Below are 22,442 nucleotides of genomic sequence, written 5' to 3' on the forward strand. Positions count from 1 at the left end.
TTGAAAAGTTGGCAGTGATGTTGCATTTGGTGGAAGAGTTGTAGCAGTGGTGTACAACATTGATTATTCATTGGTACGTGCATTCATAGTGTTTCTTTGATGAGACCTAGGTGGAGCTCAGTGACGACGATAGCGTAGATGATCATCCTCCCCCAGCAGCATGGTAAGATCTTTTTTTAATAAATATACAATTTTTACAGTTATAGTTACTAGAATTGTAAAGTAAAATGTTAAGTAAATTACTGTAATAAGTAACTTTAAATCTAAATGAAATTTAATACAGTACATTTGCAAACAGCCTGTACTGTAAACATTTTTGTTTTTATGTAAGTTTTATTCATTTATGGTACTGTATGTAATTTTATCTTTTTACGTACATGTGTACATACCTTGGCCTTGGTTCCTTCTGGTAGTGGTATACAGGTGCTATGAAGAGGAAGGCCAGGTCCAATTTCTGCTTCACCATGGCAGGGTCATCTCTGATGAGGTGGGGTGTCACCTACTGCTATAGTGTTTATAAACACTATATCAAGACAACGGGACTCCATATAACCGCCAGATTTAGGCGTTTGGCAGCTGCTAAACAAACTTTTGCATAAATGGAAGAAATGGGCCTTTGCCAAAGGGCCTCAAGCCCATAGTCATCCACCTTACTCATCGTTCTGAAGAAAGATGGCTCCCTGCATCTGGGTGGGGATTACAGGTGCCTGAACATGCAGACAGAACCGGATCACTAACCCCCCCTCTAAAAAAAAAAAAAAACATTGCCAACTTGATCTCCAACTTGCTCAAAGAAAAGGTTTTCTCCACGCTCAACCTCTAGAAGGGATATTATCAGGTACCCTTGAACCTGGAATACATCCCCAAGACCAACATCACCAACCCCCTTTGGTACATACACCTTCAATTTCTCCTGTTTAGGCCTTCATAATGCTGGGCCACTTTTCAATGTCTCATGGACGGCATCGGTGGGACCTCCCCTTCTGTTTATGTTACGTGGACAACATACTTGTGTTCTCTTCCTCCAAAGAGGAACACCTCCATCACCTACTCATCATGTTCGACTGCCTACAACAAAATAGCCTTGTAGTGCAGTCTGACAAGTGTACTTTGGTGCCAACAGAGGATCGTTCTTAAGGCACCGCATCATTCTGAAGTGAAGACCACACCCTCCCTAAGAAGGTAGCAGACGCTCAGAACTTCCCCACGCCCACGGCTATCAAAGCACTGCAAGAATTTTTGGGCATGATCAGCTATTATCACCATTCCCTGGCAGCCATCTCTGCCAGTCTTTTTCCTCTCTATGTCTCCCTCAAGGGCAAGCCAAAAGACCTGAAGTGGGGTCCTCTTCAAAAAGCGGCCTTCTGCAACGCAAAGAATGCCCTATCAACCGCTGCTGCTCTCAGATTTCCCATGCCACATACACCCCTCCTTGTCTCCACCGATGCCTGCGATGTCGCTGTTGGGGCAGTACTTGACCGGGTGGTCAACGGCTCGCCCCACCCATTGGCCTTTTTCTGTCCAAGGCAGAATCTGGCTACTCTACCCTTGACTGCTAATTGTTGGAGGTGCACTTGGCCGGCAGTCACTTTTGCCACTTCTTGGAAGGTACACCCTTCGTCATTTGTACGGACCACATGCCTCTGGTGCATGCCTTCACTTGACAGTCTGACACCTGATCCGCTCGCCAATGCTGACATCTCTCTGCCATGGCTGAATACAATTGTACCCTTCAATAAGACCCTGGGAAAATGAATTCCGTTCAAGATTCCCTATTTAGAAACACATTGGCCGCCATTCACCTGGGATTTGATTACAATGCCTTGGCAGAAGCCAAACGAAAAGATCCAGAGTACCAAGCATGTACGACATCCTGCACATCTCGTCATTGGGAGGACGTCCCTGTCGACGACTCCAATACCACCTTCCTCCTGCTCCCATTCAGAGACAGGTGTTTTATTTCCTTCATGGCCTTTCACATCCTTCGCGCTATTGTACTACACAGCTCCTGAAGACGAATTTTATTTCGCATGGCATTACTATTGATGGAAAGGATTGGGTCTGCGCCTGTACTTCATGTCAAACCTCAAAAGTACATTGACACATGGATTCAGGAGTGGGCACCTTTCCTCAATCTCAGCCACGCTTTGCACTCATTCACGTCGATATTGTAGGTACCCTACCCACATCACAAGGACATCATTACCTGTTTACCGTCATCGACCACTCCACTCATTGGCCTGAAGCCACTCCCATGGAAACTGCAACGTCAGCCCCATGTACATTTGTCTTACTCTCAGGATGGATAGGGAAATTTGGTATCCCTAAACACATTACTTCTGACAGGAGTACCACTTCCACCTCTCAATTGTGGATATCATTAGCGAATTTCCTGGGAATCACCCTACATTAGACAAATGCCTACAACCCTTCTGCCAACGCAATGGTTGAAAGTTTTCGTTGCACCTTCAAAGCAGCTTTGATGTCCTGCTGCAAGGACTCCAACTGGTTTACCCAGTTTCCCTGGGTCCTCCTGGAACTAAGGACCACTCCTAAAGACAGCCTGGATGCCTTGACAGCTGAAATGGTAGGCGATACGTTGGTTGTCCCTGCCGAATTTTTTCCGTCAGCAACTTCCTCCAACAATTTTCAGCGTCTACCTCACGTTGAGGAAAAATTTACTCCATGCAGCCAGACTTAAAAGCCCCCAGCTAAGAAACACCTAACGATAGATCTGCACTCGGCAACGCACGTTTTTCTGCACAATGACACAAACAAGGCACTGCTAATGCCTTTCCTTGTGATCCGTCAAACAACGAAGGCATTCTTACTGAACATTTGTGGCAAAGAAGTCTGGGTCTCCATCGATCTCCTTAAACCTGAGTATCCCCTGAAAGATGACCCGCTTACAGTATGCCTCTCGAGAGCAGGGCACCCCATTTCACAGGTGTGTGTTATTTTTAGGGGGGGGGGGAGCTGTGCACCGCACGTGTTTCATACAGCTCTTACATTTTAGCAGTTTTGATTTTTTATATGATCACTCGCTCTTCTGTGCACTGTTGACAGACCAGCCTGTGTTATCATGCTAGCACAAGCTTTATCATGTTTGACTTTTTGTAATATTCTTCCTCGGAAGTCGCCGACCATAGTTTTGGCTAATTTTTTTTTCATGGCCGGATGTCTTCCCTGCCGCCAACCCTCACCATTTACCTTGGACAACTATGGTCAGCGATATCCGAGGAAGAATATTACAAAAAGTCAAACATGATAAAGCTTGTTATGAGAGGCGCCAGTTAGGGGATAACTGAGAGGCGAGGTGAATGCAACTAAATTTTATTAAACAATCATCAAGTTTATATACAGCGACTTCCTTCTTCTTCTTCTTTGTCTATATCTTTTCCCACGAGAAGGAGAGGGAGACCAAAGCGAAGGTGGGTGGACTGTATCAAGGATGACCTTCGATCAAAGGGATTAACCGGTGATGAGGTGTGGGACAGAGGTAGATGGAGAAAGCTGACCAGAAACATCGACCCCACATAGAAGTGGGGAAAGATGTAGATAAAGAAGAAGAAGAAGGAAGTCGCTGTATATAAACTTGATGATTGTTTAATAAAGTTTAGTTGCATTCACCTTGCCTCTCAGTGATCCCCTAACTGGCGCCTCTCATAATTACAATGACTGTTTTGACAAAAGTTTGGCTTTATCGAGTGATTATTGATTAGCATAGTTTTGTTGAAACACTGCTGTAGTGATCAGAATAAATGAAAAAGAAAAAAATTAATCCGCATTTCTTTAATTAATATATAGAATTCCTAAAGATGTTTTCTCATTTTCCTCTAAATTTTCTATGAAACATAATTATCAGGTCATACTTCTGAAAACTATTTCATGTGATGCCAGATATATTAACTCAATCATTTCGAATTTACGGTCATCTCTTTAATTTGGGATTGCATCAAACCCCTTTAGTTGGGGGTTGGGCTATGATCTCCTACAGTAGCCTTATACATTTCTTACAACTGCTCCTGTTGAATTATATATCGTATCATTAATTGTCATAATTTTATTGTAAATTACAATTGCACTTAATCCCATATTTCTCATTTTATTTAGCTAGATATTAGTCCACCTTTGATGAATGTTATTCGCACTTTTATATTTAACTGTCCATATATATTTCATAATAATTGTTCTGAGAGTCTGGATATTTAAATTTCTGTCTTGAATATTTACATCTTCCCGGTCCATGTGATCACGTGTACAGGATTGCATTCCTTTTTTTTTCAATTGCTTCACTTTTTGGATACTTGCATTCCTTATGTTGTCCATATCTAGGTAAAATCAGGCACATATACTATGGTAAAGGTGACTCCCCTTCCACCTATATCCCACGTTCGATATATGCTAAATCAAATAATGTTATAAAGTCACTGCTTTAAGAGTTTGTTATGCATTTCTTAAAATTTTCGATTGATACTTGAAAAGTCTATCTCTGCACCATCTTCCTCGCCGCCTATCCAAAGGAAGTCATTAACAAAAGTTTTATCGTCTCAATGGTCTAAAGGCGTTAGAATTATGATATTTATCATTTCTTATTCCAAAATTTCAACAATTACGGAATACTATGTTTATTCAGAGGAGTTATATGCATTCTAAACTTGCTAGATTGTCTTGTAAATATTACTTTCCAATTCCCATGTTACAGAATTCATTGTTCACACAGTTTTGGACACCTAGCTAATGTCGCTCGAAAATGTCTGAAAATTATTGTTGAAGCTCATATGAAAAAAAAGAAAGATAATTTTCCCTATTTAAAAACCACTTTGGTGATTGGCATTTTTCAAATGATCTTATCGGGAAATTTTCACTATGACGTAGTTTTAAGTTTTCCTTTTCTCGATAAATGAAGAACTGATAAAACCAGGAGAAATACTTGCCGTAACTCCAAGTCGAGTAAACAACAATAGCTAAGCTGAGCCAACCCGACGTTGACCAGAGATGTGTAGAATGAACACCAGACTGGCTATTCGCATTAACAATATAACCCATATATATGTTAATACACAATTACGCCCAATACCTTTGGCCATTTACCTGTCGCCTACTCAGATAAAAGAGGAGCGTGTGGAGAAACACTTGTGCCAGGAGGATAACACTTTTATCTCCCCATACATAAACCGCTGATAATCACAACTATAATATCTGTATATATATATATATATATATATATATATATATATATATATATACATAATATATATACAGTATATATATATATATATATATATATATATATATATATATATATATATATGTATATATATATATTATATGTATATATTATATATATATATACATATATATACATATATATATATATACAGTATATATATATATATATATATATATATATATATATATATATATATATATATATAGAATAATGTTTTTTATACAAATAAGATCCATTAAAATCGTCATGATAGAATTATCTGAATGACAGTTAGATTTTTCTTGAAATGTTCTAATAATCATCTTATATTTAATATTCTATGGTCAAATTGTATTTTATATATCGTGTTTACTGTCCCAATCATCCCATTTTCTCTCATCACATTATGGATATGTGCCATGTCAGATTGACATTTTAACCTTTCCAATACATGCGGAAATTGTCTCGGCCGTCTTTTAATATTACAGTACAGAAGTGTACTTTAGTAGTAACATCTGACGAACGGAAATATTGTTCTTTTTTTCCGAAAATTCCTGTTTTCTATTTTTTTACCTCAGAAAAGAATAAAATGTATTAAACTGCACAGTAACTCTTTCTTCATAAGAATTGTCATTTAAAGGCAATTTCTCGCATAGTTTTTTTTTTTTTATTACCATGCATATCCGTGTTAGAATAAGGAATTACTACTGTATATATGTATATACACATGTATACTGTATATATATATATATATATATATATATATATATATATATATATATATATATATATATATATATATATATATATATATATATACCAACAAATTTTCATAGCTCGTCGATCCATCGTCTTTTTTTCCTTCTACTTCTTTTACAATCTCTAAGGACCCATTCTGTTCTTATTTTAGTCCTTTCCATCTTATGCCCTGCCCCTGTCCATTTCTTTTTCTTACATGTTGCTTGAAAATCCTTCACTTTAGTTTGTCTCGTATCCATGTTGATCTTCCGTTTCTTAGTGTTATTACCATCATTATTCTTCCCATAGAACTTTGAGTTGTAACTAGCTTATGTTCTAGGGATTTAGTAAGGCTCCAGGTATTTTATGCATTAGTTAATACTGGTTGGACCATATGATGGAATATATTTGTATTTAGAGAAAGTGGCATTTTACATATTATAATGTCTTTTTGTTTACCTAAGCTCTCCATCCCATGCTTATCCTTCTTTTAATTTCGGTCCCGTGTCTTGGAGAAATAGTTACTGTCTGGCCTAAATCGCATATTCATTAACAATCTCTAGAGGCTCGTCCTTAACCCTTATTTGTTCTCTACATTTTCATTGAGTATTATATTAGCTTTGCTCAATTATTTTTCAGGCCTACATTTCTGCTTTCTCTATTCAAATCTTCTATCACCTTTTGCAACTACTTTCATGATTCACTAAATAGAACTAAGTCATATGCAAATCTTAAGTAGTTAAAGTATTCCCCATTAATGTTAATGTTAATTTCACTTCCCAATTGTACCTCTCAATTTCCTTAATAACCGACGCATTTACTAATGACACTTTCGCAACCGTATCACTTAAACTATAATATTCATTCTCATTTATATTCACTAATGTCATCATTCTTCTTTTACACCATGCATACACCCATTTACTCTCCTTTCAGTTCTGTCACCCACTTCGCCAGCATGTTCATCATAATCACTGTCTTCTATACCCCCGTACCTTAGATTAAAGTCACTCACAATTATCGTTCTCATACCATAAATTACAACATTCCTCATTACATTGAATTCTCAAAATATATTCCCTATCACTCTCCTTATGTGCCCTCTATTCCATCGAGCGATTCCATCCAAAATACAGATATACAGTTACATCATACAACATACCACCATTAATATTCTAGTTAATAACTCGCCTTCAAATACACTGTCTCCATCATTGTATAACATTTCTTTCGATACTTCATTCATCACCCTTCTTTTAAGCTCATTTACGCTACCTGGTATTTCCCTATTAAAACCCTCCTGTATTAACTTACTCAACCCCCTTAAGACACATTTATATACCATATCTTTCCTTTCAAACCTTTGCTCCACAACTAAACCTTCAGGCAACCTTTCAGAATTACGATCACTCATCGTATCTTCCATCCTCCCATGCATTCTCGACATTGCATCTGCTATCACATTTCTACTTCCCGGTACATATTCTAACTTAAAATCAAATTCATTCAAATCCTCTATTGTCCCAGCAACTCTTGTATTCACACACTCTTTCCTAATCATATACACTAGGGGCTGATGGTCAGTACGCACAATAAATTTTTGCATCATACAAAAATACTATCAATGCCTTCTTACAAAATCTTTTTGCAGCCAACTCCCTGTCAATCGTCGAATACTTTCACTCAGCTTTATCAAGCACTTTACTAACATACGCTATTACTCTCAACTGCTCTTCTCCATTTTCTTCTTGCATTTGAACCAAACAGCCACCCATACTAACCCAACTAGCATCCGTATACAACTCTAGCATATTCGCATGCTCGTTATAGTCTGGAAATGCCAAAGTGACGTCTTTCGCGGCTTCTTTCAACCTTTCAAACGCTTCTATCATCTGATCATTCCATTTTAATTTCATGCTATTCCTCTTACCCGGCCATTCATTCAGAGGCTTCCGTATACCCAAACAATCTCTTAACAGACTTGTGACCAAACTCAACTAAACCAAGAAAACCTCGCAATTCGCGCACAGTCCGGGGACGCGGAAATTCTCTCACCTTATTCACAAACTTATCACTCTTCCTGATATCTTATTCACTCACCACACGCCCAAGAAATTGTACCTCCCCGGCCACCAAAGTACATTTCTCAAGCTTAACTTTAACACCAACTTTTATTAACCGTCTTAACACTGCCTCAAGCAACTGTATGCGTTTCTCAACAGTCTCACTCACAATCAAAATGTCATCTATAAACACAGTCACCTTCTGTCGATCGAACCCAACCAAAACAACTTTCATTGCCCTCTGGAAGGCAGCAGGCGCATTAGCAAGACCATAACTCAACCTTTTAAATTGGAAATGACAATTGCTACTCGAAAATGCGGTAACGGGTTTGCTCCCTTCTGCCAGAGGCATCTGGTAATAGCCCTGAACTAAATCTAATTTAGTAAAAACTTTCAGTCCATGTATCTTGTAAACACAATCAGACACCACATTCATTGTTAGACGTGTTTTAATAGTCACTTCATTCACCTTCCTATAATCAATACACATACATGAACTTCCATCAGGCTTTCGTACGGGGACATTAGGGCTATTCCAGGCACTCTCACTTCTTTCTATCACACCCATACGCTCTAATTCCTGATACTGCTTCTCTATCTCTTTGGCAATAGGTGGAGGAAAAGGTCTGGTCAGCTGATATATGGGGGTATCGTCACTGAGAACTATTTTAAATTCTGGCAGCTTTGGCCCCCACAGTCCTCGTTACCAAGACTCAAACCTCTCCGCTTATCCTTTAACATCGTAAACAATCGTTCCCTTTCAACCTTACCTATATTCTCATCTAACCTAATTAATTTTTTCAATGTGTCGTAATCCAAATCGTCATCATTCTTTACCTTACCAACCATTACCTGTCTCGCCTTAACATATCTTTCATCCTCTACATTAACCAATGTATACATATATCCCATGCAATCACCCTCAAGTATACCACGTACTCTCTTCCTTCTAACACTTGGCAACAAACTTACATGCACTTGAGGTTCCTACATATTCATGATACCATCATATATATATACGCACCAGTTTTCACCAAATTGCCTGCTTCCATACCTTCCACAACATATTCATCCTTGTCACTATTGGAAATTTCCAGACTACACTACCATGCAACTTTTACACTAATAACCTCACTTCCTTACCCGATAACTTTACACTCTCCTTTCCTACCAACGGCACCCCATTCCATACCTTCGAACTCACTCTACCATCTTCCTTGAAATAAAATTCCCCACAAATATTACCCTTAATTGTCATCTCTATCATATTCACACTCGGATGTACAATCATACCACATTTTTTCAGAGAATTATACTCAAGCAATACATCATATTTCTCATTCGTTCCCTCAACCACGTAAAATTCATTACCTTCCATCATCACCCCCCCCCCATCATAACGCTTTCACACATCTTACCTGGCACAGGCATATTCAAATTACCCATCCCTTTCACTTCACCATTACATTCCTCTCCAGTTCATTTCTTCTTTCGACATCACCAGTTTTATATTTTTGATATTCTTGTGTCAAGATTTCATTACTGTTGCTTACCAGCAAATATAGTCATAGTTAGTATGACATTATCTATGTCATCCTTCGTGGCCATGAGGACTTCTTGGTAAAACTCCATACGTTTATTTACAATAGGCTACATAACGGTAGAAGAGACTCTTTAGCTATGGTAACCAGCTCTTCTAGGAGGAGGACACTCCAAAATCAAACAATTGTTCTCTAGTCTTGGGTGGTTCCATAACCTCTGTACCATGGTCTTCCACTGTCTTGGGTTAGAGATCTCTTTCTTGAGGGTACATTCGGGTACACCATTCTATCTTACTGCTCTTCCTCTTTTGTTTTAAAGTTTTTATCCTCTTCGTTATTTCCAAGTTTTTATAGTTCATATACGAAAGATTTATTTTGATGTTATTATTGTTCTTAAACTTCTCTTGTAGTTTTTCCTTATTTCCTTTCCTCCCTGTTGGAGACCTTGTGCTTATAGCATCCTGCTTTTCCAACTAGGGTTCTAGCTTAGCAAGTAATAATAATAATAATATGGGCTTGAAGACCCTTCTATTCTGACTCTGACCTGCTACATGTAAACACTGGACCTAACAGTATTAACAATTGAAACTTAACAAATGACCCTCGATACAAAAGACTCTTAAGTCTCTTTTATGCATATAAACTATAAAGAGATCTATACTTCTTTGAGGTAGTTAGATACAGAATTAAATACTACTAATGCATATGCTACATCACTTATTTACAATCATACGATTAAAGTCAAACATGTTCAGACAATGCAATATATGTAGCTATATTGTGTTACATCATATTACTTGACATAGTACAAAACTACAAATCTAATGTTTCGAGAGGCTACTCTCTATCCAATTAGGAAGTATCCTAACTTCATCCTGAACTGGTATATGAACTTAATCTGAATATGCAGTATATTTGATTGAACATATTGGTGGACAACTGATTCTTTTGGTCTAACTACTTCTGGAAAATGTTCAACTCTAACATTTGAATGATCTACTCGATTGTTTTTGATGGCAGGTACCCACTTCTCTGAGGTGTTATATGATCTTAGCATGACATGAGACCAATGGGAAAACGTCTTAGTTTAGGAAGACATTCCAGTTTTTTTTTATATATATATAATTTTGCAGTGATGTTGCCTTTGATACAGGTGTTACATCACTTTACACACAACTTTTGATTTCTCATATTCAAATGCCGAAAATTTCTTGAAAGCCATTATCGTTTACTTAATTTTTATTGTATTTTAGTTTTATTTCATTGGCCCCTTCACCTCATTATTTCCTTCGTGAGTGTTTGTCTTTTATATGTCCTTAGTGGTTTCAGGGTTTACAGTAAAATACATTTTTTTTTTCAAAGTCTTTAATTTTTCAGGATATTGACTGTGAAATGACTTCAGAATTTAGCTAACAGAAAATATAGCATAATGCCTAGGGTCATCATATTGCCTTATATCTAGACAATCAGAAATTTCTAAATAACTAGCTCCTGTAAAAAAAATGTGGTGTAGAATTCAAACATTCAAAATGACCTTCTCAGGGATTTAAAAATTGTGGCAGCTGTACCTTTAACTCCCTATATATAATCTAAAAAAATTCCATTTCCTCAATTTTGCATTTCATAGGCTATCCACATACGCACCTCGGATGATTCGAATAGGTCTTATTTGGAAGGGCAAAAAAGCATTGGCCGGATTTTAGTGTTTCGTTCTCATCGGATCTGATTTGAAGTCGATCAATTCGGCAGGCATTCCTCCTAGTGCTACACAGACTTTTAGAGGTGAATAGTTAGCCTTTGTATCGCTTGCTAAGAACAGGAAAGGAAGGAGTCCCTTTTTTGTATTTTTAGAATTAGTGAAAACTTGGAGACTCTGGTTTAAGAGATGGAGAGAATAATTCATTTAAAAAGAATTAGAACAAATGGGTCTTGGGGCTCGTTGAGTTTACTGAGATTTGCAAGGAATGAATTTTAATTTCTATTGTGATTACTATAAAATCATGTTGGCAGTGATTTTCTTTATTGCATTTTATTTAAACGAAAATTCAGTTTTTTAGCTTCACTGCAATTACTGAAAACTGGAAACGTTGGTTCTCTTGTTTCTTCAAACTTTATTGAGTTTTAATGAGAATTGAAGAGAATGTTACTTATTCCATGTTCAGTTTACTGAGAGCCGAAAAGGATGCTTTTTGGTCTGCATACAGTTAATTGCTAACGAATATGGCCAAGACAATAAAATGGCTGTCCTAAATCTTCATCAAGTTTGCAGGCAAGTGGAAAGGAGGCTGATTAATTGACTTTGTAGTAACTGGGGATACTTGAACCTTAATTAGTTTGATTGAAACTAGAGAAGCTGGTTTTTGATTGCACTAAGAACCAAATGGGTGACATTGGTTCTCCAATAAGCGACGTCAGACATGAATGAGAGGTACTTTGGCTGCATCAGGAAGGATAAAAGTCTCTAGTTGATGAATGGATTAACCATTTCAAGGACGAGTTTCATGTTGAAGGTGCAGACGCCATTAGCACACTCTGGAAGAGGAATAACAAAGAGAAGTAATTGTGAGCCTTTCCTTATCTTCTCTTGTTTGGTGGGAAGTGTTAAAGAAGAAAACTTGTGACTTGATTATTATTATCATTATTATTATTATTATTATTATTATTATTATTATTATTTACTTTGCATGTCCCCCATTTTTTTACTATCAATATGTATCAATAATAAATAATTTTACTGACCTCAATTCTCTCATTCTCGTCACATGACATAATCATATCTTAATACTAGTTCATATGGCACTCATCTTGAGGTTTTTTCTACTATATATCTAACTTTTAAAAAAACAATCTATTGGCTCGTTGTGTTTTATCAAAACACTTTCCATGTAAATATTCCTGTTTTTTTTTTTTAGTTAGAATCCATTGGTTTTCAAAATAGAAAATGCAAAAGTAAGGTTTATAAAAGAGGCTTTCATGAGAGATAATTCAGTGGATTGTGTGGGCAATCAAAGCATAATAGGTGTTTGATTTGATAAAGAAATAACTAAGAGGTATGCATCCTTATACGAATTTAAGAAAATAAAGGCCGATTCACACGACCTGTTTTCTTTCCGACAGGTTCGCCGGCGGTTAAGCTGCGTCTAGGTTTCTTATGTGTATTCAAATGCAACTGTTCACACGACCCGTCAGGCAGACGGCAGCCCTCGGACGTCAGCCGTCCGAGTCGGCTCGGCTTCCTTCCCAAGAAACCTCGGCCGGTTTGACGGCCGTTAGCCATCCGTCCCAACCAACGGGTTGATGTTGTTTCGTGTTAACGAGGACCTGTATCGTACCTGTTCGTTTCGTAACCTACAACCTCGACTTTTCCTCATAGTATAGTCATAAAAATTAGAGTTAGGTTGTTGTTGATACCATGTATGAGAGGTTAATTGAACTTGTTCAAGGGTATGAGGAGATGTTAGACATGGCAAACAAGAATATAGAAATAATTTACATAAAGAAAAGATATGGAAAATGACTGTAGAGGCATTAAATAAAACAGGTGGATTTTAATATTCTTGGCATGGTGCATAAAGTACAGTATAATGAAGTTGCATAACTTATTTTATCAACACAGTTATCAACCAATATCTTATAGTGTCAAAATTATCGTAATTTACTTGGTCTTCACGTGACAGAGTCTAAGTAAACAATGAAAACCGCGCGCTGGTAAACGGATACGGAACGCCTCGTGTGAATGTACAACATTTCAACGGCGGTTAGCCACCACCCAGCCTGTCGGAAAGAAAACGGGTCGTGTGAATCGGCCTTAGATCGTTTAACTGGAAAGGTTATTTTAACTCGTAAAACAGAAAATATACAATGAGTTTTAAAATTATCTATCAGTATAAAAGTAAAACTACAATAACTCACTGCTCCCAGAATCCTTGTTCGTCTCTCCTGGAGTTGTCTGTTGGTGTGGTTCCACTTGGGAGGTTTCCGGAGGAGTTGTGTTGTGAGAAGTTGTAATTGTTTCGTTACTAATTACGTTGTGAGATGTTGGTGAAATTAGTTCAGGAGGAGTGGTTTCCGAATTTGGTTTAGGAGTTGTAGTTATTTTACCCATATTTGTATTTGGAGTTGTAGGTGAAGTTAGTTTAGGAGCAGTGGTTTCTGGATTTGGTTTAGAAGTTGTAGTTGTTTTGTTAATGATTATGTTGTGGGCTGTTGGGGAAGTTAGCTCTGGGGGCGTTGTTTCTAGATTTGTATTGGGAGAAGTTGCAGTTGTTCGGTCAATACTTATGTTGGGATTTGTTGGTGAAGTTAGTTTTGGAGGAGTTGTTTCTTGTTTTGTGTTGGGAGAAGTTGCAGTTGTTTGGTCAATAGTTATGTTAGCAGTTGTTGGTGAAGTTAGTTCGAAAGTTTTTTTTGGAGTTGTGTTGGGAGAAGTTGTAGTTCTATCTGTAGTGGATTTTTCATTACTCATGGTTGGAGATGATGTTGAAGTTATTTTGGGAGAAGTGGTTTTTGGATTTGTGGTGGGAGAAGTTGGAGTTGTTTCTATAATCGTTTTGTCACTAATTACGTTGGGAGTTGTTGTTGAAGTTGATTCTTGAGTAATTGTAGTTGAAGTTTTAGTTGGAGATGTTGAAGTTGCAATTTGAGATGTTGAAGTTATAGTTGAAGATGTTGAAGTTTTAGTTGGAGATGTTGAAGCTATAGTTGAAGATTTTGAAGCTATAGTTGAAGATTTTGAAGTTGCAGTTTGAGATGTTGAAGTTATAGTTGAAGATGTTGAAGTTATAGTTTGAGATGTTGAAGTTATAGGTGATGTTGAAGTTATAGTTGGAGATGTTGAAGTTATAGGTAGAGATGTTGAAGTTATAGTTGGAGATGCTGAAGTTATAGTTGAAGACGTAGATGTTATAGTTGGAGATGTTGAAGTTATAGTAGAAGATGTTGAAGTTATAGGTGGAGATGTTGAAGTTATAGGTGGAGATGTTGAAGTTATAGTTGGAGATGTTGAAGGTATAGTAGATGTTGAAGTTATAAGTGGAGATGTTGAAGTTATAGTTGAAGATGTTGAAGTTACAGTTGGAGATGTTGAAGTTATAGTAGATGTTGAAGTTATAGGTGGAGATGTTGAAGTTATAGTTGAAGATGTGGAAGTTATAGTTGGAGATGTTGAAGTTATAGTAGATGTAGAAGTTATAGGTGGAGATGTTGAAGTTAGTGTTGAAGATGTTGAAGTTATTGTTGGAGATGTTGAAGTTATAGTAGATGTTGAAGTAATAGGTGGAGGTGTTGAAGTTAGTGTTGAAGATGTTGAAGTTATAGTTGGAGATGTTGAAGTTATAGTAGATGTTGAAGTTATAGGTGGAGATGTTGAAGTTAGTGTTGAAGATGTTGAAGTAATAGTTGGAGATGTTGAAGTTATAGTAGATGTTGAAGTTATAGGTGGAGATGTTGAAGTTATAGTTGTAGATGTTGAAGTTATAGTTGGAGATGTTGAAGTTATAGTAGATGTTGAAGTTATAGGTGGAGATGTTGAAGTTAGTGTTGAAGATGTTGAAGTAATAGTTGGAGATGTTGAAGTTATAGTAGATGTTGAAGTTATAGGTGGAGATGTTGAAGTTAGTGTTGAAGATGTTGAAGTAATAGTTGGAGATGTTGAAGTTATAGTAGATGTTGAAGTTATAGGTGGAGATGTTGAAGTTAGTGTTGAAGATGTTGAAGTTATAGGTGGAGATGTTGAAGTTATAGTTGTAGATGTTGAAGTTATAGTTGAAGATGTTGAAGTTGAAGGTGTCTTAACAGTAGTAGTTGTTTTTCCTGGGGGAAAAGAAAGCCAAGATTAGTCTAATGATTCTTTAAATAAAGTTTAAGTTTAAACTATGAAGATCCACAGCTAAGGTTTAAGTTCAAGTTTGTGGGTTACTGGTTCTAAACTGTACCCACCATGAAATGCATTTTTAATTCCTTGTCACCTAATCGACAAATGGAAAGCTTTAATTCTGAATTCAAACTTTTTATTGCCAAAGTGAATAATAATGCTAATATAGAGCTTAAGTTTTGCTTGTACCTCTTATTGGCCTTACTGTTTCAGCTAAGCTGCCCTTGTATGAAGTAATCAATAGTTGTCTAACTATTCTTATTATTCTGAATTGCATGTTTTCTCCTTATCTCATTTCTTTCGCTCTTATTTCAGTCAAAGTTTCTACATTTGCAAATTTTGCTGGTGAAAAAAAAAAAAACAATTTTGTAGATTTTTAAAAATTCCAATGCTATCTTGTCAACTCTCTCTATATCTCAGTGCCTAATTTTGTGTACTATGTATTCTACCGTTTCACTTCTCTTATCCATATTCACTTGTCTGCTTTTGTTCTCTGTATACCATTCTCCCAGATACATTTGCTCATTCATTATACTCACTGGACCAGCCTTCCACTTTTGCTCTTAGCTCTTTAATCTTTATGGACCTTTAAGACTCCAATTGTTGACTTGGCACTTACAGTAAACTTTTCAGAACCTTCAAGCTATGACAGTTACTCATTCCACTTACTACCCTTTCCTTCTTTTCTTTGGAGAACAATGTCAACTACAAATAGTGATTTTTTAGTGTCCCCTATCAAAGTTACTCTTTTCCTACTGAAGGAATCAACTGTGGCTGTCACTATCCTGCATAACTCAAGTTCATATTTAGTTCTCTTACTTTACGCTCAATTTTCATAATTTCTGGTATTACTGCTGGACAATTAATGACTCCTTTGCCATTTTTATTAATTTTCATTAATATCCATGCCTCTTTTCCCCCTTTCATTTTACCATATTCTTTAATACAATTCCTAAGTACAACTTATCACAACATCGTAGAACCATATGTTAGTTGGTCCCCCCCCCCATGTGTGTATTATAGTCCATTACTGCATTCAGAGTTAGTGATCTGCTGTTAACCTTCTTTCGATGCCTTCATCTTGGCACGTACTCATCCCTTGCTTAGATATTTCTTTTGAATTCTCCATTTTTCAAGTGATTTCCAAGCATGTCCCTCTTCAGTTTTCTAATTCTGTGTCGCTACTTTTTAGAAAGACAAGTTTGTTATTTTCTAAATTTCTTTTATATATGAACACATCAACCTCTGACATGATGGAAGTCAACCTTTCAGTTAGTAGTCTTCCCACCATTTTGATCATAAGATTGTTAAAGCATTGTAAGTCCATCATATATTTATAGCTTAGGGTATCGACTACAACTTCAACTTTTGGCTTCCTGGCAAGATCAAAGAAAAGTTTTAGTGCAAAATCCTTGTAAACCACTCCCATTTGGCTGTAAATCATGCGCATTGTAAAGATTTATCTTCCCAGTTCATCTTTAACTATCTTTTCTATTCTTATTTATCCTTTGCATGATTTATTTGAGCAACCCCTCTCCTTCTGTTTACCAATTCTGTCGATCGATTCTTGTGGCATCACAGATAGATTTCCACGGAGTTGCCTTTGATGTTTGTATGAAAAGTTTGATGGTTCTTATTTCCTTGAGCATCGTATTCTAGGAAGAATTATTCACTGATCTTTGATGTAAATTTTATTTACAATTTATTTCTGTTTAATTTACACCGATTTGCTTGATTACAAGACTGTGTTTTTAGAATATTATTGTCTGCAAACACCACCTCTTCCGCATTTTTCAATTTCAAACAATTAGTGAATTTGTCATACATTTAGGGTTTATATGCAGGTATATTCCCATGAGGCTCCAAGACTCTTGTATTATTTATAGATCTTAACCAAGACTCTGCTTCTACACAGAGTTTTATCCTGATCTTTGGCTCCGATATAGCACCTCATGTTCACATAGGCCTAGATGTACCACGTATCTCTACCTTCAATATTCTGGTAGAGCAGTTAGCTCTTTTGAAAGAGTCCTTTTAATCTTTGACTACTGTTCCCAACAGTCGTGAAACAAGCAAGGTTCTGCCCTTTCAACTTGATAAGGTTTTACTGAACAGGAGGTTATTCAAGGGTCGTTAGGTGACCAGCAGTTTGGACTGAACTGGACTGGAATAACAGCAGTATGGTTCCCTATTTGATGTCCTCACTGTGGAATGGCCCATTGATAAGAAACTCGTCGATGGGACTTCGTCCTGATAGGACCTCTTATAAAAAAAAAGTAATTTAGCTTTGGAATCCAGCCTCAGTCGTCGTGCCCTGTCATCCTCATCGTCATCTTGTCCGTCTTCTGTGTTCGCACCATTGATAATTCACACGATATGATCAGCACTTTGTTCCACTTAGGGGCTGCCAACGCAAGAGCCCAAGGTCTGTCTAGAAGCAGTCCAATCTAAATCACATCACATCTCCGTCCTGGTGTACCATAGGAAATTCACTAAGGGTTGTGAGTGTCATCATGGCCACATTTCCCCTTCAGCTACTGAATGTCAAGAATGTTTTTTATTTAAGTATATCATTGGTTTTTTATGCATATGAACATTCAGGCGTGAATGCGAAAGTTTTTTTTCTGTAACTTTTATGTCCATTTGTGGTATTTTTCAATGGTCAAATTGTTATTGCCAGATTACTTGCATATTTCATTTGTTTTTTGATAACCTTAATGTTTATTGTTGTTGAAGGTTATTTGTGTTATATTTCACTTTACTGATACCTTAATGGTTGTCTGGTGCCAAAAGAGTAATTTCTTTTGTTCACTCTAACCCTGCTTTATATAATTTTTTGAAGTTATTACCATTACATTTCACACTACTTAAGATTTCATTTACCCTTATCTTAGGAGCTACAGTTTTTTTCATTATTTAGCCTTGCACAGTTTGTTAAGTTAGCCTTAAAGATGCCGTATAAATTTTGTAAATAGGATAGGTTGAAGTGATAATTGATTTTGAACTGATTTTATCTATTTTACAAAGTAGTACTAAGAGCCTAAATTAAGTTATTGAAGTACCCCCTTGAAATGAAAAACTATTCAGGTCTCAAACAATTTTTTCCAGTATATTTTTGAGTTGAAGGAACTCTAAATCCTAGATGGTGATAAGGTGTCTCACCTATTTTTTTTTTTTTCAATTTTTTGTGTTGCTTAAGTGATAGATCGTCGTTCTAAGATAGGATCCTCGGGTAAACTTTAGAACACCTTAACCCATACAGTACTGCTCCCCTCATGCTCGCTCTTGCGTCATCTGGGAGTTGTACTATCCCATGCTAGGTGGAGCACTTGAACACTGAGGTCATATTGGTATTGAAAAAGTCAATATTTGGAAATCTCTGGATTTCAAACCGTTTGGCAATTGAAAATCTGTATCTTGGTAGTGTTGGCACTCTAATCACCCAGATTTGGATCTAGATATATGTTAAAGAGAGATCTTTCTGGGATTTTTTCCCACTCTTAAATATTTTCCCATGCATTACCATTGCTTAGTTCTTTGTGAATTCTTCTATGATTACTCATTTTTAGTCTTTTATGGATATCCAATTTCCATGGAAAAATGTATTTTTCATATATATGAATCAGATTGAATTCTGACAAGAGCACAATTATCTTAACCTAGTATATTGGTTAATATAAGGTATGTTATGAACGAATCTAATCATGAAAATCATTTGGCCAAGAGATGGAAATGGTACCAGTCACATATTAATAATATCCTAACTGAAATCTTCCCAATAAATATTAATTTGAGAACATGAAAAGACTTACCTACTACTATTACGAAACTCTTAACATCTCTTTCTACCAAATGATGAGAATTAACTGGGAGGCCACTGCTCCTTACAAGGTTGCATAAGTATATCGAACAAAGCTCTGTAAAGAAAAGAAGTTATTAACAATAAAGAACTAGTTGTGGAGAAATATTTATTTTTGAATGAATCAAGTGGGAAGTTGTTGTTCCGGGAATGTCTCCCTACAAGATGCAACAAGGGGTACAACACCCTGGCAATAATTTTAGTGATGCAGTTCACAGACCTTCACTTTAATAGAAAAGGGTACTTTCCTGTTATTGCTCCTACAATAATTTCCGATACAACCCCAATACTACTTTTTAGGCTAGGTTTTTAATTATTTAATCTGTAGGTGGTTAAAACTCAAACCCAACTCAACCCAACCTAACCTTAAAAATAGTAATGGGGTTATATCAGAAATTAGTGGTGGGGCAATAACAGGAAAGTACATAGAAAAGCTTCATCTATCAAGAGATCTAAAAACTCCACACGTGACTAAGTAATTTAATGGTCTACCTTAGCTTTTGTTACGACTATAGCCATCTTTCCCATAGGCTCTATTTCAGCTCTGTCAGAGCAACCTCAGTGAGATGCTGGACAGGAATTTACATTCTGAATGAAGAGAATGGCAACGGATGGGAGCAGTGATGTATTAAATTAAGGATCTTTTATCTTCAAAGCACTGAGAATGAATAAGGCGTACACTTGCCAATATCACTTGATCTAGGTTATTTAGATCAACTTTACTCCTTTCAATATCTAAGGTGTAATTTTACCAAACTAAATCAATATAATACAAACACATAACCAAATGCAAGAAGTAAAGATATAAGAAGATATGACCTAATTTAATTTCTTTATTCCCAAAATTACAATACTTAATTGGACGTCTTAACAAGAGCAAAAAATCAAAACAAACACGTTTAAAAGAAATCAATGAAATACAAAAGTCTTAGCAAAAGTAAAAGGGTAATCAAAATTATTCTTAGACGAGTTATTTCGCAATAGTAAATGATTAAATTGGAGTCAGACACGTGGTCCTGTGACCCGAGATTTGACTAGTCTTTAAGAGAGAAAATATATACAAAAGTTTATAAAAATCCCACTCTCTCTGCCCGAATTGTGTAAAAAGCCGGCAATACCTAAATAACGAAAAATTACAATCTAACTAAGAATGGTGAATTTTATTGTGGGCCCACGTTACCTTCACTCACTTCAAAGAACTTAATAGAGTAGCCCTTATCCAAAAGATAGCCGTTAAATAGCTTGCACCTTTCGCTGACTGGTCCACCCTTCTGGCTGATTATGATTGTTGTCACAAGCTCCAGGCTCGTCTAGCCATCACGAAACCAGGACTCATCCGTCTTCCTCTGGTTGGTGATGTCCTGGGGTGAGCTAGATAGGTGCATGTCGACCTGTCTTGTTAGCGAATGGGGCGATTCAAAAGCCGAATCAGTTCACATGGGATTATCTTCCAACAGGTGAGCCTTGTTTTGTTGAGATGCCATATCAGGAATTTTGGCTAGGGCATTATATTTTTGTAGGGAGTGAGGTGGAGTTAGGATTGTGTACAAAATACAAAGAGCAATCTTGCAACTCTAGGGGAACCTACATCATAATCCTACCTTTTCTGGCATACAAAAATTAATCATTTAAAAGAGTAATTTGCACAGGGCTGGTGCGATGGGCAAAGCAACCTAAAATTAATCAGACCTGAACTGGTACTGAAAGACAAGAGCTGCTTATACATCTGCAATATAAAAATTATATTGAAACCAGCGTAACGATTTATCTCAAAACATTTAGTTTCAGGAAAGAACCAATATTACGCAGTGTATGGCCTTTGCCTTTCGTTTTTACAATGTGACGTCACAAAGACATGGTGTATTTATCAATAACTACCTAATCCTACCTATGTCTCAGTAGAAGAAAAAGTTAAGTGCGAAAGCGAAAATATCGGGTAACTACTATATTAGTCGGAACGAGAACAAAATACAAAAAGAAAGAAGGTTAAAGAAAATTCTTCACACTAGGCCTACTCAAAGTTTTGCAGTTTTAAAGACAACTCTCCGAATTTGAGAACATGATTGTACAATGATAGGGGAATTAAATTCCAAAGCAACCCCTACGTCACTTTCTTTCATATTCCACCCAAGCATAAGGCACAGAATAGATTCGTTAGAAGAATTTTAGTATGATTCCAGCATTATCCTCCATCCACCTCACCAATTGTGCCTTTTGGCAAAATATTTTTCTGTATGTACAGATATAATATTTTTATTTTTGTAAATACAGAACTGAATGTTATAAAAAATATTTTTGGGCTCGGCCATGTCGTCCTGATGGAAGGTTCCTTTAGGTAGCCTTTCTAAGGGATATTTGCTACAAGTAAAAGGAATGGCGACCGGTAGTAGTACAGATAGGAGGTCCACCGGGGTACCTAAAACGGCACCTCCTTTCTTTCGCCACTCTTCCCCCTTACATCAAAGAGTTAAATCTATTTGGGGTGAAGATTGCTGTGTGTCGTATCTAAAAAATACGTCCCTGATCCCTAGTGATATCCTGAATTGGATACTTGCGCCAGGAGTTACAATCCTGGAGACCTTCGGTTTATTTCTCTGGGAGTATCACTGTAGCAAATATCCCTTAGAAAGGCTACCTAAAGGAACCTTCCATCAGGACGTCATGGCACTCTCACCCAAAAATAGATTTTTCGCTTTGCTCAAAATCCGTTATTTGCAAGTACAGTTCATACTTTACATACTGTACATGATCAGTACGTACCATATTTTTGTATTTACAGGAGTACAGTACGTACCAAATACTGTTTACATGATCAGTATGTACCTTACTTTTGTATTTATCCAAATAAATTCACTATTGAATGTATTTTTTTTCCACAGCTATATAGTACTCCTGTACAGTATGTACATATTATTGGCTATGTGTGATTCCCTACAATACATACACTATGCCAGAGACAGGGCAACAAGAGTTGTATCGTGCTTCACGATGTAATATTTCGTAGAACTTTGTGCGAAAATGGTTAGTGGTGTTTGCATACAATGTGTACACTTACTGAATTTTAACCATCATTACATACATATTGTACAGTGCAGCATTACAATAATGTATAGTATTTTTTATTAGCTATACTGAATAGTGTTGTATGTAAATACTG

General features: G+C 36.7%; 2 protein-coding genes across 2 annotated transcripts in view; one reads left to right on the plus strand and one right to left on the minus strand.

Annotated features, from left to right (window-relative positions):
- Positions 1 to 22,442, plus strand: part of LOC137648733 (uncharacterized) — a 332,677-nt gene that overhangs the window by 158,430 nt on the left and 151,805 nt on the right. The window lies entirely within an intron of this gene.
- LOC137648245 (uncharacterized) overlaps positions 10,960 to 22,442 on the minus strand; it is a 67,968-nt gene continuing 56,485 nt past the window's right edge. Inside the window, exons 11-14 of the mRNA XM_068381169.1 lie at positions 19,239 to 19,343; positions 18,950 to 19,060; positions 13,467 to 15,365; positions 10,960 to 11,045 (exon numbers count right to left, since the gene is read on the minus strand). Of these exons, the coding sequence (XP_068237270.1) occupies positions 10,960 to 11,045; positions 13,467 to 15,365; positions 18,950 to 19,060; positions 19,239 to 19,343 (2,201 nt within the window). The remainder of the gene's footprint in view (positions 11,046 to 13,466; positions 15,366 to 18,949; positions 19,061 to 19,238; positions 19,344 to 22,442) is intronic.

This window comes from Palaemon carinicauda, chromosome 10 (genome assembly GCF_036898095.1).
Source record: "Palaemon carinicauda isolate YSFRI2023 chromosome 10, ASM3689809v2, whole genome shotgun sequence".
In the NCBI taxonomy this organism is placed as follows: domain Eukaryota; kingdom Metazoa; phylum Arthropoda; class Malacostraca; order Decapoda; family Palaemonidae; genus Palaemon; species Palaemon carinicauda.